The sequence below is a fragment of the Aptenodytes patagonicus genome, chromosome 10, assembly GCF_965638725.1.
Source record: "Aptenodytes patagonicus chromosome 10, bAptPat1.pri.cur, whole genome shotgun sequence".
NCBI classification, from domain to species: Eukaryota; Metazoa; Chordata; class Aves; order Sphenisciformes; family Spheniscidae; genus Aptenodytes; species Aptenodytes patagonicus.
The window spans coordinates 7935633-7952404 of record NC_134958.1 but is presented as its reverse complement, the minus strand read 5'-3'; the positions used below and the strand labels follow the sequence as shown (position 1 = coordinate 7952404).

General features: G+C 43.4%; 1 protein-coding gene across 5 annotated transcripts in view; it reads right to left on the bottom strand.

Annotated features, from left to right (window-relative positions):
- Positions 1-1127: 1127 nt before the first annotated feature.
- Positions 1128-16772, bottom strand: part of SV2B (synaptic vesicle glycoprotein 2B) — a 66289-nt gene continuing 50644 nt past the window's right edge. For all 5 annotated transcript variants that reach the window (XM_076347963.1, XM_076347964.1, XM_076347962.1 and 2 more), the window contains 9 exons: positions 14922-15055; positions 14069-14158; positions 11769-11879; positions 10547-10635; positions 9615-9779; positions 6873-7006; positions 5989-6189; positions 3520-3679; positions 1128-2613 (listed from right to left, as the gene is read on the bottom strand). In XM_076347963.1, the coding sequence (XP_076204078.1) occupies positions 2430-2613; positions 3520-3679; positions 5989-6189; positions 6873-7006; positions 9615-9779; positions 10547-10635; positions 11769-11879; positions 14069-14158; positions 14922-15055 (1268 nt within the window). In that variant the 3' untranslated portion in view covers positions 1128-2429. The remainder of the gene's footprint in view (positions 2614-3519; positions 3680-5988; positions 6190-6872; positions 7007-9614; positions 9780-10546; positions 10636-11768; positions 11880-14068; positions 14159-14921; positions 15056-16772) is intronic.

Genomic DNA, 16772 nt, shown 5'->3' with positions numbered 1-16772 from the left:
GTGCTTTGTAAAATAAATAAAGATAAGTTCTGGCTCCACAGAGAAGCACAACAGAATAGTCCAGAAAATGAAACAAACTTTTTTTCCCAAAACTGCAATGCAGTAATTGGTGTCCACAGCCCAACAAAATGGATGAAACATAAAGGCCATGTTGATCTTTTGTGTTGAAATACATATTTATCTGCTTCTCACCATGTGAAAGGACCAGACTTTCTTAGAGAAACAAACACATTCTGGGCTGTGATTCTCAACAGAAGCTGTGAACCGCTGCAAACGGACATAATTACATTCACTCCTACCTTAGAGAAGGAACCTTGCTGTTTTGAAGACAAATCAAAAGAAGGCCCTAAGCTACCTATAAAATGAAGAAATGAGGCATAATAAGCTCAGTTATTACAGCAGCTTGTGATTTTATCAATTTCATAAACCTCAGAATAAATCTCAAAAATCCCAAATAGCCCATTGTAGCCTAGCTGCTCTGTAAGTGTTTATCCCTGATTGACACAATGATAAAAGTGATGCTCATTAGAGGGTTTTGCCTCATTGGCAAGGATTTGCTTCTTGTGATCTAACCACGCTCTCTGTCCTCCATCTGTCCTCAGCAGCAGCACCGACACTGACTCCCACAGTTACGTGGGGCTGGCCCCTGCGTGAGCCGTTAGTGTAGGCTGCCTCTGCACAGCTGAAGGCAGAGGTGTTAGACTTCAGTCCTGCTGGATTTCAGCCTAGCCCTGCATGTTCTTCTTAAAAAAAAAAAAAAAAAGAAAAAAAAAAAAGAAAAAAAAAAAAGAGGGATCCAAAGAAAGGTAAATAGGAAGATCATTAGCAAAAGTACAAAAGAATTTTTAATGTCATAAAATATCCTGGTGAGACAAATTCCCTGCATTATGTGACAGTTTCTGATCAATTCCGGTCTATTGCTGAGCTTGTTGAAAGGGTTTAATTAGCGCTATCTAGTCAATTGTGAGCATTGGTGTGTTATTCAACAGTATGCCTTTCATTCTTGCTTCCCAAGAAAGTATATCCAAAAATACACGACTCACTTTGCTTCTAGGTGCAACAGGACTTAAGTCTTATGATCAAAAGGGCATATGAATTTCAAAAAGGGTCTTTACAGGATATCAAAATTAACTGTGCCACTTAGTGGAGAATTTAATGTTCTGTACAGTGAAAGCTTGCTGCGTGCATTCCCTGTGTAACAACTTAAATGGCTTTAAGTAACTGTGATTACAGTGTTTCAATGAGACCCAAGTATATAAGAAAATCAAGCATCATATTCTTTAAATAATATGGCTAAAATGCTGGTAAATTCACTCTTATCATACTCTAGGTATTAGACAAAAAGTCCCCTATTTACACTGGATAATATGTACACATTTGGTTTGTGGAATGCTCCAACATCATATCAATTTCTCCTCTGTGAAAGTTGTAGGAAAACAATTCTTAATCATCATAGAAATATATATTCCCAGCCATCAATACATTTAAATATTCAGTGTCTGGATATAAAGAATGAAGTGTCACTAAGTTGGTCGTGACTCCACATAATCTTGAATTAGTGGGATTAGTTTTTGGTGTCTCTCTTAAGATCTTCTTAAGGGTGCAGAAATTAAAAATTATAAATTTCAATAGCTGATCACTTCAATCTGTGTATATATGTTTGCAAGTGTGTGTAAATACATATATATATATATATAAAATTATGTATATATTTCTCTCCCAGACCAAGAAGGTGCCTAGCAATTCTCTATGTCCAAGTGAAGACAGTATAGGGCTTTGAAACCCTGATTCTTCTGAGAGTGCCGAGCACCCACCCTCATATCCTCCAGAAATCAGGAGACTCTCACTCTTTCAGGCAGTTCAGGCGTGACCCCAAAATCAAGACAGCTAGGGTCACTCCCACATTTGTAGCTCTTGTCCCTGTTGCTGGAGCTCACCTGCAGTAGGTTTGTTACCTGCCTCCCCTTCAGATGCCCTCGTGTCTGAGCACAGCTGATAGGAATTGCCGAGGAGTGCTGGGCAAGGCAGGCAGTATCTCACAGCTCAGCAAAGGCATAAGGGGGTCAGGATCTGTTCTCCCATCGGACACGCTCGCACCCACGCAGGCACCCACATGCACGAAGCCACTGTTCGCGTCCTGTGCCATTACACTGGGATGGAGAGGGACAGGGTAGACTCCCAGCGTAGGCAAGGTTAAACCCAAGCTCTGCAAGGGGTGTGTGGTAGCTGCATGCACCAGTTGTGGCTGTAAAAGGGTCAGAAACTAGGGGTTTTGTTTTTATCCCTTTGGGCTCTTCTTTCCCTCCGCCCTCTCTCTTTGAGGTATCGACAGAACAGTATAGAAATGGATATTTCGATTTTTCCAAACATGGCTCTTTTTTTTTCTTCTTCTACATCTGCCCGCCCCTGTTCCCCCTGGCCTCAGTTGCTCACATCAGGACCTGTTCTCGAGTCTCTGGCAGGCGCAAAGCGAGCAGGCCACCTCCAACCAGAGCAGAGGAAGCCAGAAGGATGGGAACCACTTTGGTTATCCCTACGAAGGAGGCAAAGATTGAGTTCCCCAGGATGGCACCAAACTTGCAAAGCCCATTGAGGATGCCAAAGGCCGTTGCCCTGCGGGGAAGCAAAGCAGAAAGCAATGGTTAGGAGGGAGGTTCTCGGCATAACTACAGAAGATGTGGATGGGTAATTTTGTGAATGCTCTTATGTTGCCCAGGCTACGCTTCTAGCAAGTAAAGCCAGGCAGAATAAATAAATAGATAAATAGATGTCGCTGTTTTGCATATCTGTGTGAATGAGGAGAGTGTCTGTGTGTACTCATTTCTCCTTGTCATCTCAGCTTCTTCCTAGCCCTAGAGGACAGCCTTTGCCCTCCCCAAAGACAGCAGGACACAACCTGCTCTAGAGCTTGTCAAAGCCCTTCCAAGCACTGGCTGGAGTGGGTTGTCACCAGAGAAACAAGCCGGGCTCTCCTCCAAATCCTGCTTCGCACAGCAGCTAAAAGCACACTGCCTTCAAAACACAGTCCTTCTCCTTCCCTTCTGGCTTCACCCAACAGCCTGAAAAAGGCAAAAAAGGCCTATAATGATGTCGTAAGGAAAGATTTCACCTGCAGCACATTCTCCCAAAGTTTCCTGTGCACGTGGTTGTCTCCAGCTTGGGGAGGAGAAGGCTGTCACAGTGATGAGCTATGGCAAGAGGCTGGGGGATACAGTCTGAAAGGCCAGACCTCCATGCACATCCATGGAAATGACAGACTCCGTATTTCATCTCCCTGTAATTTCCATACACCCACGCGACTCCCTGAGTACAAGCCACTGTGCATGCAGAATTATGCTTGCAAATGTCTCTGCTGATCCAGTATAGCTGCAGGACTACCCAGCCCTTAAGGACTGGTGAAAATAAAAAAAAATACACCTCCCCCATCTACATGTATCTAGAGTGAGCATTGACTTTTTCCATCAGGAACTGAGGCCAAAGTCAGAGGGTGGAGACTAAAAGGAGAAATATTCTGAGCACCTTTTGTCAGTGGGGTAGAGCTCCACGGTGATCACATCCAGGGCATTCCAGGCGGCAATGCTGGCCCCGCAGAAAAGGCACTGCCAGCCAATCATTGCCGACTCGCTGTTGCCGAAAAAGAGAAAGAAGCAGCACACTGCCGAGATCAACATTGAGCCACCTATGGGGGTAAACCAAGAGAAAAATGTTGGCACCAGTTTCCCCTGTCCACAGCTGAGCAAACAGATTTGTTGATAAAGATGACTTTCAAGTGATGGTGTTTCACCCCAAAACGAATTAAATCTGCAACAATTCAAAAATACCTTGATGCTGCCTATCTGTCATTCTCTGATGATGGAAACCAGCCTGAAAATGTTCTCAATGACCATCTGATCTTCCTGATAGTCCTGCTCTACAGAGACTCTGAAGACAGGCTTTTCCAGGCAGGTTTCCAGCATCTCAGTCATCCAGATGGACCCAGGAAGAGCAGAGGCAAGTAAACATGAAAGTCAATGAGGAGGAAGAATCGTTGTGAAGGTTTTTCAACTTGAGTTTTGAGTGAAGAGCTGGTGCATTTCATATCATATTGAAATCACTTGACACGTTTCTAGTCTCAATTAGGATAATGTACAGTCAATTGTATGAAGCACTTGAGGTCTCTTTTAATTATAAGAACATCATTAGATTTCATGGCACATTTGCACAGGAGCCATAATTTTATGAACACCACTGAGGGAGAAAGTGAGAGCATTCATGCTCAGTTAGGCACAGTTCAGATTCAGAAATATTAATGGCTACATCACTGCCTTCTCCCCCATTGGGAATTTTCACCTGAAAGATGCAATTTTTCCCAAATCAAAGTATCTTTCACTGGAAAGTTCTGTTGTTGCTGAAATATCTCCATTTACTACCATGAAACCAAACTATATTTTTGTTTGTTTGGGGTTTTTTGAATCAATTTGACACCATCCAAAATAATTTGGATGCTGATCTGGAACTAAAATCCTTTATTTTGGATGTTATATTGCATTTGCCACTGCGGTACCCTGCCTATTAAAAGCTGCCGTGCAGGACTCCATATCCACTTCTCCTCCAAGGTACCTGGCCAAACTACATCCTCCACTGTGCAGTATGGATATTCCCTCTGCTGAAGAGGTACAGTGCAGCATTAGGGTCACCGTGTGTGCACCAGGAGATCTGACACTTGGCACAGGAGGGGGTTTAGTGGCACGTGATAAAACTGAACTGAAGTCCCAGCGAGGCACATAACGCAAAAGCGAAATTCAGATTTCATGTTAAGCTGACCAGAAATAATATGTTCAACAGAGTGATACGGGTGGGATGCCAGAAGGCTGTTTCAATTGAAAATTCCACAGTGAAATGTTTCAACATGTTGTTACTAATTTTTGTCCTGTACTTTTCATTCTGCAGAAGAAATAAGCCTTTAGGATTCCAGCTGTCATCTCAATTCCAGATGAAAATGCTGAAATGCTGACATGTTTGCAGGGTGGACAATCTGACTCTCATTCAGCTTTATTTAATTTCTTTCCCGCAGACCCTCTGGTTTGTTTGGGTCTTTTCCAAATTCACTACATGAACGCTCATTTTCCCCCCCAGCATTCATTCCTGACACACCGGTGGGGGTTATCTTGCTTACCTTGACCTGCCTGACGGTGAGGCTATGCTAATTAAACTTCCCTCTGTTCTCAGAAGAGACAGATAGGTGAGCTCAAGAGAGTAAGTCATCCCTTACCCCTGAGCCACATCCCTGATTTTATTAAACTCACTTGGCTGTCCCTCGAGGCATGATTCTCATAGTACCTGGACAGCAAGGGCTGAACCCTGGAGGAAACAACACCAGAAATTCGCGGAGTGATCATAAAGCTGATAAGGTGATAACTTATTCCCATAACGCTAAAGGGTAGCATCTTGCTTGGCTGTGACATAGTCAGTTAATCTACCATATGCTCTCTGAATCTGTTTGTAAAATCATTTGAAAATCAGAAAACCAAAAGAGGGAACTCCTCGGCTGTCAAGCAGCCACATCAAACAATCTTGTGAATATTCATTGCTACAGGCAAAGTGTTTATTTATTTATACAGAGCGCTATGGACATCAGCATCAACTCAACAGCATCAAGAGGTCTTTGCTTCAGCTCCGACCCTGTTGTGCTGAGAGCTGGATAAACATACAGGCTTTGACATAAAAGCCAAAATAAAAAAGGTGGATGTCACAGATACACAGAAAAGCAGGGTGAGGAGGCGGGGAGCAGGTAACTTGCCCACTGCCACAGAGCAGGTCACTTGCCTCACCCTGGAGTCTTTTTACCCTTCTGCTCCATTTGATATGAGAAAGACTCATCCCCACCTGAGCCATCTCGGCTTGCGTTAGTGTGTGCAGATGCAGCAAGACCTTCACACTGACCTTGGCTCTTTGCAGAGTTGATCTCCCACCCACGACCTGTGTCATGCACCCATCATCCCCACTCACCGATCATCTTTATCCTCCCTATTTTGTCCATGAGTAATGCAGAGATGATGTTGCCTGGCAGCACAGACAGGCTGCCCAGAAAGCTGACCAGGTAGATCAGGAAATCATTTTCCTCCTCGAAGTCCAGGTGACAGCCTTCCTTCTCCTTCAGAAATGTGCTGTTTATGAGCCTGCAGTTGATGAATATGTGTTCGTAGAGATCTACGAGGGAAAGAGGCAAAGTCTTGATCCTGCTTGGCTAATCTCCCTCCATACATCAGCAACAGGAGTCAGGTTCAAAACCAAATCAAAGATCTGAGAGGAACTCCTCATCGAATGGAAATGGCCAGGATGTTTTTATTTCAGTGGCAGACTCCAGCTGCATGCTTGGCACCTGGTGGGTGTAAGCTCATGCACTCCTTTTACTTGTGGCATCACCTGGACCAGTATCCCCGTGCCACAAGGATGGGCAATGCAGGCTCTTGCTTTCATGGCATTATGGTTTGTTCTCTAATAGAGTAGGAATGAAAAGCTTTTTCGGGATAAATGAATTAACATTTTACCGCTTAATCAACCATAGGTCGGTTAAAATTGTATTTTAAGCCAAATTTTTTCAATCGAGCTGTTAAAGTGCTAGGTATTTTGCCATTACTTTAACCTGCCAAGGTCTGAGCACAGACTTTTGCATTTCCCATGCAGCAGCCAATGACACCAGAAGCCATGTGGTTAAAAATGCTGATGGAGCAACCTGAAGCCTCCTTCCAAATGCATCACCCTATTTTTTTCCACCATCACTCTCATTACCCAGCACACACACAAACACACAGATCCCTATCATCCTTTCTCCCAGAATCTGAGAATAGTTTCTAATTACAGAGATGAAACCATAGCAGGAATCCCATTACCAGTGTTGTGAAAGACAGTGGAGATGATGGTGCAGTTTTCGAAGAAGGTCTCGCTGAATGTCACATCTTCAAAGTAGCATTCCTCAAATAATGAATCCTCAAATCTCACTTCCTTGAATTTCATGCCGATAAATCTGTGGGGCAGGAAACAGAACTTCACTCTGTGCTTTAAGGTATTTTCTACACCATATAGCATGTAATGGCTCTTTCAAGAGGCAGAGCACTAATGGCAATTTCTAGGGTCATTTACAGAAAAGGTGTTGCTTGAATGCATAACCGTCTTTCCAACTCCATGCTTACATATTTTGTATTTTAGTAGGAGAGATGGATTTGAAGAGGGTTTTTTTAAGAGAGATGGACCTTTTAGGATTTCTGGCAGTTTTTCTAGTCCTCAAAATAGTCACATCTAAGAAAGTGTGCTTCTAAGGCTGAGTGGACACAAATCCTCTCACTTTCAGTACTAGTCCATCTGAAGAAGACATAATTTCACCCAGTGCATGGCATTTTCTTTGTGAGCTGACCTTGCTGCCTGCCTTATTCTGCCCCTTCCTCCAGCATAAATACAAACAGACATTATCGGGAGCCCATTCAGCCATTTAGTGAAAGGCTTCTGACAGTTGTTTAAACTCAAAGTGATTTTTTTTTAAGCAAAAATGCAGTAGAGTTTCTAGAGAGAGTGGGGAGATTATCTCAGTTCTGCTTGTAACCATCTCTGTTCGAGGACTATTGCTTATCATGTAATGAAAACAGATTACGCTAAAAATAATCAACTGTGTCAGGTGATTGATTCCTCCTCTGATGGGAAGCTTGGCATGTCTGACCTGCCTGCCTGAAGGATGACACAATATTGATTTACCTGTGAAATTTTGCAGGGACACTGAGAAGATGTATTAGTTAATGCATAGGCATGTTTGGAAGATGCAAGGAGCTATTAAGAGCAAGCATTATTGCTCTAGTTAAGGAGGCCACAACCGTCACCACATAAAAAGCCTTCTAACATATACCCAGAAATTTAATTGAATGGAGCACTTACAACACAGTCGCGCATGATAGCTGTTTACACCATTAAATGAGCACTGCAGGGCTTCTTAGCCAAAGCTACTAACAGATATTATTAATGCTCAAAATACCACAAGAAGACTATTCAAGTCTTTTGCTCCATGTAGAAGGTCTCACAGGTTACAGCAAAACTTAAGCTGTTCTGCATTTGCTCAGTAATAGCCTGTGATGTATTTACTCCCAAAGGCTGTTAGAAGCCCTTTTCCTACAGTTTGCTTTCTTAACATCCATCTTTAAAAGTCATATAGCAATGTGCTGGTGTTCAATGGAGTTTTAACTCACAGCCAAGGGCTGGCGGGAAAATGCAGCTATCAATCATATTGAGATATGCTCTGAGTATTACTGAGTACTACTGGAATGTAGCTTGATCAGTTTTGAGTTATTGAATTGGAGAGGACCAAGGCAGGAGAATAGTGATGTACATCACAGTTTTATGTCTTCATCCTGCAAGGTGCTGAGCATCCTCAGTTCTCAATGAAGTTAGTGAAAACTGAGTGTCTCCTCTGGGCATAAGAAAAGGGTCCCCAATCCCTACATTTGACCACCATCCACTTTTCACCAGACTTTGGCTGCTCGACAGGCAGGGCAATAGGAATTATGGGGCTAGGTTTGCACCACCAAGCACAGCTCCTTACTGCAGGGGAGGTCTGTGGAAGGACATGGGGACACATACTGGGGTCCCCAACCAATGTCTATCAGATATACGCCAAGGAAATGGAGACAAATAGTTTCTGAGGGGAGAGGAACAACCTGGCTGGGCAATGAGGTATAGTTTCACCCGTGAAGATTAAAACAATGAGTGTTTTGTGTAACATTGAACGTCCAGTGGGACCTCCCCACATAGTGCGAGGTAGCTGGAGCAACACCCTGTCTAGTCTATCTGGGGCAACGGGATCTCCACAGAATTTACATAGGGGTATTTTTCCACCCATTTTATTGGGATTTAGAAAAGTAGTAACGGCCTGCTACAAATCACTAGGATTTATATTGCTGTGGAACATAGAGTGATTGGGGTCCAGGCTGGATGCAGAAGAAAAACCACCAGGCCCAGCCTGAATAGGGGAGGAAAGGGAGGAAAGCAATGATATTCTGCTAGAGTAACTTCACTGACTTCAAAGCACTAAAAGAGAAGGTGACACACTCATTTTGTGGGGAGATGCCAGCTGGTGTGGCAGAAGCACACCAGTACAGCTGGCCATGACACAGCTCGCACTAACAGGCTGCAGGACGGAGTAAGTCATAGCGAGGACTTCAAGGGAAAATAGTTTTTTATTTTGGAAATGCAGGAGCAGAGCAGTTTCATTACAAGTGATGGTCTCTGCTGCCCAAGACCAGTAGATGTCAGCGTGTGCTAAGGAAAGAGAAGCCACCTCTGCATCCAGAGCTGCCCAGCGCAGTGGGTGGGCGCCCACCGCCCTGCTCCCAGCAAGGGGCTGCTGGAAGCAGGGCTCCTCACATGCATCCCCTTGGGTCTGGAGACGTGAGTGGCTGAGGCAGAGTGTGTGAAAAGCAGGAGAAAAAGGATATTTGGTCTGTGGAAAACTGCTTTTGGGATTTGAGAGACTGAGTGTCCCAAAGAACAACAGAGATTTTCAAGTTGGTGGAAAAAGAAAGAAAGAAAGAAAGAGATTTCTAGGAATGTATTTCAGTTCACATGCATCGAACCAAGTTCTGTTCACTTACTTATCATTCCTGTATTCCCCATTTCTATGGATCTGGTTTTCCAGGGTGAAATTAAAGGTGAAGTGTGACACTTCTTCCTCATCAAAGATCTTCACTCGGGATTCATATGCCTCTTCTTGGAGATACCGGATCATATCAGGGAACCAGACAATAAGGCCATAGTAACTATAGCAGGATGGGAGAAATACATTAGGGATGCAAGATCCTGGCACTGCAAATATCACAGTGCTTTTCCAATGATCTGCTTCATAACTTGTAAACTTGTTCAATTCCTAATGCAAATGCAAATACATTTCTAATACAAATTCTTGCTCAGCTCTGACACAGGACTGAGCAAAATGCCTCCCTACTCTAAACACTCAGCTCCTCTCAGAAGCATGTTGATCCATTTTTGTTCACTTAAAGCACAACAATTCGTTTAAGTTTTAGTGACATTGACTCCTTGGCTGGGAAATACACCAATGCGCTATCCTTGCTGCCCAAGAGACCAGCAGAGTAGCAAGAAATTTGGAAACTCCCCCAGAAGGCAGATTTCTGTGAGAGGTTTAAGTGAGAGTTAGACAAAACTTCCCTGTAGTTTAGATTTAGGCTCACCTGAATAGTTTTTATCTAGACTAAGGAACAGCTGAGAATCAGGTAGGGTTGTGGGGTTTTTTGTGTGGACAAGGTCAAATGAAATATCTAGAGGTGAGAAAGTCGATATACTGCTGCCCTGCTGACCACTTCTCAAGTCCTGATTTGTTCAAAGCACTTGCACTCTCATATAAGCAATCAGATTGATCAACAGTTTGTAGGAGAGCAAGGCTTAATACACAAAGACTTGTTAAAATAAGACCAGGATTAATTTTGTAATAGTTTATTTAAATGTGTAAATAATTATTCAAACTCTGAGGGCCCTCTGGTTTCCTGAAAAAGTCAAAGAAGTACCGTACCTTAAGGCCATTGTAAACCAAACCACAGCCAGCATCAGTGTGTTCATCCTGTACTGGGCTGTTAAACAATATAGCACATTGTCCCAGACCTACAAATTCACAAGAAGAAATTAGCTGCAAGGAAACCCTAGCAAACACTTGACAGATTAATTTCTGAGTGCATCATAAATTTAATGTCAGTAAAAAGGGCTCATTGGGGGAAGGTCAGATGTGTGGCTTATATTGAGCGTTTGTTGAAAATTATATTTATTGAGATAAATGGCTTACAAAAAGATCACTTATTCAGCTATGTGCCAGGGTACTTGATCTGAACTCTCTGTAATGAGCTGGAGTGCATGACAAGGACTGGGCTGGGATGATGCAGTGTCTCTCAGGTTATATCAGTAAGTGTGGATATGAGCCTGTTCTCAGACCCCCTGACAATTTTGTCTTTTCAAATATATGTATGGTCTCAGGGGTGCTTTCAAACCGAGCTCCAAAGCTCACTGAAGAGCAAAAACCCAAACACAGCTGGCATTTTAGGAGGGCTAAGATGAACTCAGGTAGGGATGAAGCCAAGCAGAGCAGGAGGGAGACCAAGATCTGCTCTTCTTGACCTGCTGCAGGAAATACTGCCAGGAACATGAGGGGACGTAACTCTTCACGCTTTTAACTCGCCACATAAATACAGTAATAGTATATAGCACCTGCATTGCTATTAATTAATAAAGACTCTCCTTTACTTTAAGCTCACCCTCCTAGTCTAGAAGATCCAGCAAGATTTTCCACAAAGTTCTGCATGGGCATAGGTAAGCAGCATGGCATGTGCGAAAGGTTAAATTAGCTGAAGAGACAATATAACATTGTTAGAAACTCAGTCTCAGCAGGAGCAAGGAGCAAACACTCTTCTGAATCCACTGTGGGTGATAAATTCACTTAGGCTTGGGGGAGAGGGGATCAATATTTATCTGCCCAGAAGGAGAGTCGAGTGCTTGGGGCTGTAGCTCATCCTGGAAGCTCTGCCATTAGCACAGCTGGACTACCAGCTCACAGGGGCATTTGGGGGCCGGGCAGTTTGCGGATGCACACATTTGCGTAGAAAATGCAATCAGATTACAGCCCTTCGCAAACACCAGCAGATTTTTTTTGAGTGAGAGTCAGGTTTTCAAGACACGATGACCTGAAGCAATGAGGCACTAGAGCCCAAAGCTCAAAAGCCCCTGGTATTTTTTCTTCTCTTTACCTGTTTGAAAGTGGTAGTGATTCTGACCAGCCACCGCTGATACCAGGTCCCTGTTGAGCTCTGGATTTCAATAAATTCATCTACTTGCTTTGGAGTTTTGATATAAGAAACCTGGAAAAGAAAAAAAAAGGAGAAAAAAAATACTGGACTGAAGTTTCCAGAATTGATCTTGGGTGGATTTTAAATTCCACTGTCTTCTGGGCAATGTTTCCACCTGATATCCCTTACTATCTTTTCCTTGAATGTTATCACTAGCAATTGAGCTAACTGATTTAATTACAGCAAGTTATTTTATTACAGAAAGAAGCCTGCACTCCTTCCTTCCTTTCCTCCATCCCTCCATCCTTTCTCTCTCTCTCTCTCTCTCTCCCCCCTCTTCCCCGAAAATTTTAAGTGCATCAAATCCACTTCAATCTTTCATTTATTGGCTAATGTGCCTGTGCACTACCTTATTTCTCTATCCCTTAGATTCCCGCTAGAAATCAGGACTAGGCAATTATCGTAAAAAGTATCTCCATGGTCAGCCACTTGTATCCGCATCAAACTGTGCCCTCAGGATCTGTTTCTTCAAAGACAACTGGCACGAATATTTCTCATTCAGCACCTTTTAAGTACCACTGGCAGAACTTCTATGACAAATGAACATGTAGATGGGAATCTTTGAATCTGAAAATGCATCCTGTCATCAAGTGAGCCCACACCATGCAATCAATTTGCTCCACCGAAGCACGCTGATTTTTCAACACCACACACCTGAACCAGACTGCTCAAGAAACCTTAAAAATAGGTCCCAGAAAATATTTGCTCAGTACCTTTAAATAAAGGACATATTCAAGGAAACCACGATCTGTTTGTAAACACGAGAAGGAGGTGAAAATTTACTGAATAAATTTCTGAGTATGAATGAGCGCCTCGGCTCAGCTGTGGAGTCTCTGTGTTCCTCTTGCTGGCACCGTTTAAATGTCAGATCTGGGAACTGTCCCGGTACCAGCTGACTCACCGCAAACTGACAAGTTCTGGCCTATCAGAAAAACACAAAATCTGACAGTTTGTGCTACACCAGCCGCACTGATCGTCCGCCCGTGCCAACGGATGTCAGTAAATCTTGATTCAGCCAGCGCGCCGTACCTCGAGGTGCGATACTGAGATCAGCTCATGCTGTAGCAGTCATGACACTGTTAGATGGAGTAATGAGCACTAACGGGTGCTGTACAGCTACTCCTTCATTCTCCTACTCAGCTCAGACTCTCACAGTGCCCTACTTTGAGGTCTTTTTTTTTTTTTTTTTTTTTGAGTTTCAGTCCTCTTTTCCCCCCACCACACAGCGGGACTGGCCAGCCCAGCTCGGCATTACAGCAAAGCCAGGTAGGGATTTAGAGAGACAGTCCCTCTTGCCTTTGCTATTAAGGTTCACAATAGTCAAAAGGTCGGTAGCCTAAAAATAACGTATGCTCCTTAAGTTCCTACCTGAACCTGCACACAATTGTCATGCACTGATACTAATCTTTAATTTTCTTGAAGGTTCATTCCTGAGGGGCCCTGTTTCGTGACAACCCTTCTGAACATGAAGCCTTGCTCTCCTTCTTGTTCAAAAAGACATGTTTTACACACAACTTTATCTCCTTTTCTCCATCCTTTAAGAGTGCGTGTCCTTTCATCTTTAAAAGCATAAATCAAGAGCTATTCCCTGGCTGGCTCACTGGGAGTTTACAACTGAATTATAATAATTTGCAACTAACCCCAGCATACACCTTTTACCTGATTTTACTATTAATGAAGTCCACTGGTGTGACCTTTTTCACAACAAGCAGCAGACTAATGAGTAATAGCCACTCATCCCACTTTCCCTTGGAGAGATTAAAGATTGGGTATGAGGCAGGTGGAGTTTGGGAAGCTCATTAGAAGGTACATGAAGTTTAATCAGAGTTTGATTAGAAGCCAGAATGGAGAAAGGAGTGACTCAGATCTCCCACATGACTAATATCTCTCTTACTTGGTTTTAGTCTCTTACAGCAGACCAATTAAATGTGTATGTAATTGGAAAATCACTGGTCTATAAACTGTAGAGTAACACCAGGAATGAAGAGTACTCACTGCAATTCACAGGATTGACTAATTCTTGGAAAAACAGACTGGCATCTTACATTAAATGCACAAAACGTATCTCAGAGTCCTTTTTCCGATTGCTGGAGGAGGTCACGTTGAAAGAGTCTCAAGGAGGAATAAACTAGTGCTGTGCTGCACCAAGGAAGGTATGTCCAACCTTTCTTTTTACATGCTGGTGGCTTTGTTAAACTCACCGTAAACACCCTCTCTGGCTCACCCTTGGCCCGCATGTTGGTGTCATGAACTTGCTTGAGGATCATCCAGGCTTCATCATGTTTACCTATCTGAAAACACCAAAGAAAAGGAAAACAAATGTTGGAGTTCCCAGCTCTGTAATTTACCAAAGCATAGAGAAACCAATTCTAGGGGTCCAATATAGTGGAGAAGCACAGATACAGCACTGGCTGCATTAAACGCAAAGAGCTGAAAGCACGGCTTGTATTCACAGAGGGCAGCATCTCTGTGCTGAAGAAAGGAGTTACCCTAAAACTGTCTGAGGCAGGAGCAGAGTCAGGAACAGAGCTTTAAAATCAGACAAAAGAAGAGGAGATAGATAAGGAGACCTGGGCTCTAATCCCACCTCTGCTAAGGACTTGCAGGGTTAACTTGAGCTAGGTATTGCCACATTTCACATCTGTGAAATGGGAATAAAGAATACTTGCTTAAGATTTCTGAGGTTTATGTATTTTACTCAGTAAAATGTACTCCATCCTTTGCTCTTCCACCAGGATTCAGTAGTGACATGCCCAAACTCTGTGAGATGTTTTCAAAATGCCTTTGCTGTACTTATACAATTCCCAGCACTCACCACCTTCTTTCTGTACCACGTTTGGCAGTGAAAGACTAACCATCGTTGATTGACCCCGTAGTCTGTAGTCTTTGGGGTTTAAGCGATCTGTGGAGCTAGGGTAGACATGTGGGAGTGGTTTTGCCTCTGAGTTTCTGCTATACGTGTTTGATGGGACAAAGAAAGACAAACGGTGACACATTAGGGACCAGCTATCCTCTGCTAATATCAGACTGCAACATTCAGATGAATCGTCTTACCTCCAGCAAAAAACGCGGGCTTTCAGGCATGAATTTCAGTGCCACCAGGGAGGCGATACAGGGCAGAGAGCAGACAAGTACAAAGACTCTCCAGCTGTGGAAGTGGTACTTGGTTCCCATACTGAACCCCCAGCCTGGAAACAGCAAGAGCCACAAAGTAAAAAAAACTGACCAGGCATTCTGAGTTCTTCTCTCCTAAAGCAGCTCTGAACTTTACAGCTCTGTATGACACGGGACAGGTTGAAAGTTTGCTATTCTTAGTAATGACGGCTCTTAGAGGCTCAATAGCATGCTCAGTAGATAACAGCAAGTGAGCTCATGTTCATTACAGAAAATGGAACATTCTTGCTCGAGCTCTGCCTTTTAAAAACCTCCTTTTATCTTTGAGTTTAGAAATCACCTAGTGATAAGAATAGCTCCATGCAGCTGTAGGCAAGTAAGGCTGGGAAAGGGTAGAGGAATCAGGGCCATAATTTATTGCAGCTCAGTGATGTTGCAAAAAGTTTACAAAGGCTAAATTGTCTCTGATCTGAGAGGCACGTTAGAGACGGCTCCTTTCCACCTCGTACCTCACACATGTATTTCACTTCTTATGGAAGCGAGCTAGGAAAGCAAGTTTATTCTTTTCCAGACCTACAAAATCTGAGCTGGGATTCAAACTTAGAAGAATCAAGATCCTAATCCTGCATTTGAGATTCCCGCTCTCCTGCTTTTTTCCTGATGTCTGACCAGGTCAGGTATTCCCCTGCTAAGGACTAGAAAGTACAGCATCGTTCTTACATTGCTCCATTTACTTTCCCTAGACTCAAATCTCAGAAAGAATGTTTAATTAATTTTTTTTCTATAAACACTTTTATTCACATAATAAGGAAATCATAAAGCAATGGCTTTTGCAGAGGTCTCATCTGAGTCAGTCACGGCGTTCTACTCATTTCCCGAAGTTCCAAAATAGTAGGGCAACATGGGAAATCAAAAAGAGAAACTATAAAAACACAACATCAAAAAGTCATCTGAAAAATAAATGTAATGTAAATACATAAGTGCTTTTTAAAGCAAATGTAGTTGCAGACAATAGAATTATTTCAGCCTGACACCGCTATGCAGTAAGGTTGCCTATTTGTTCCAACAGTCTCTATCATATCAATCAAAAGCGTGAACATTTCTTTATACTGAGTGTACTTTAAACATGGTAAAAATGAATTGATAGATAGGTAAATGTCAGTGTTTTTCTTCATGGTCTTTGTGGCCTGTCCTACTTTCCTCCAACAGGATTTTGCAAACAGCTGGTGTGCTGGTTTTGGCTGGGATGGAGTTAATTTCCTTCACAGAAGCTAGTATGGGGCTGTGTTTTGGATTTGTGCTGGAAACAGTGTTGATAACCCAGGGATGTTTCCGTCACTGCTGAGCAGTGCTGACACAGAGTCAAGGCCTTCTCTGCTCCTCACCCCACCCCACCAGCGAGCAGGCTGGGGGGGCACAAGAAGCTGGGAGGGGACACAGCCAGGACAGCTGACCCCAACTGACCCAAGGGATATCCCACACCATATGGCGTCATGCTCAGCACATAAAGCTGGGGGAAGAAGAAGGAAGGGGGGGACGTTCGGAGCGATGGCGTTTGTCTTCCCAAGTCACCGTTAGGCGTGATGGAGCCCTGCTTTCCTGGGGATGGCTGAACACCTGCCTGCCCGTGGGAAGGAGTGAATGAATCCCTTGTTTTGCTTTGCTTGCGTGTGCGGCTTTTGCTTTCCCTATTAAACTGTCTTTATCTCAACCCATGAGTTTTCTCACTTTTACTCTTCCGATTCTCTCCCCCATCCCACCGGGGGGGACTGAGCGAGCGGCTGGGTGGGG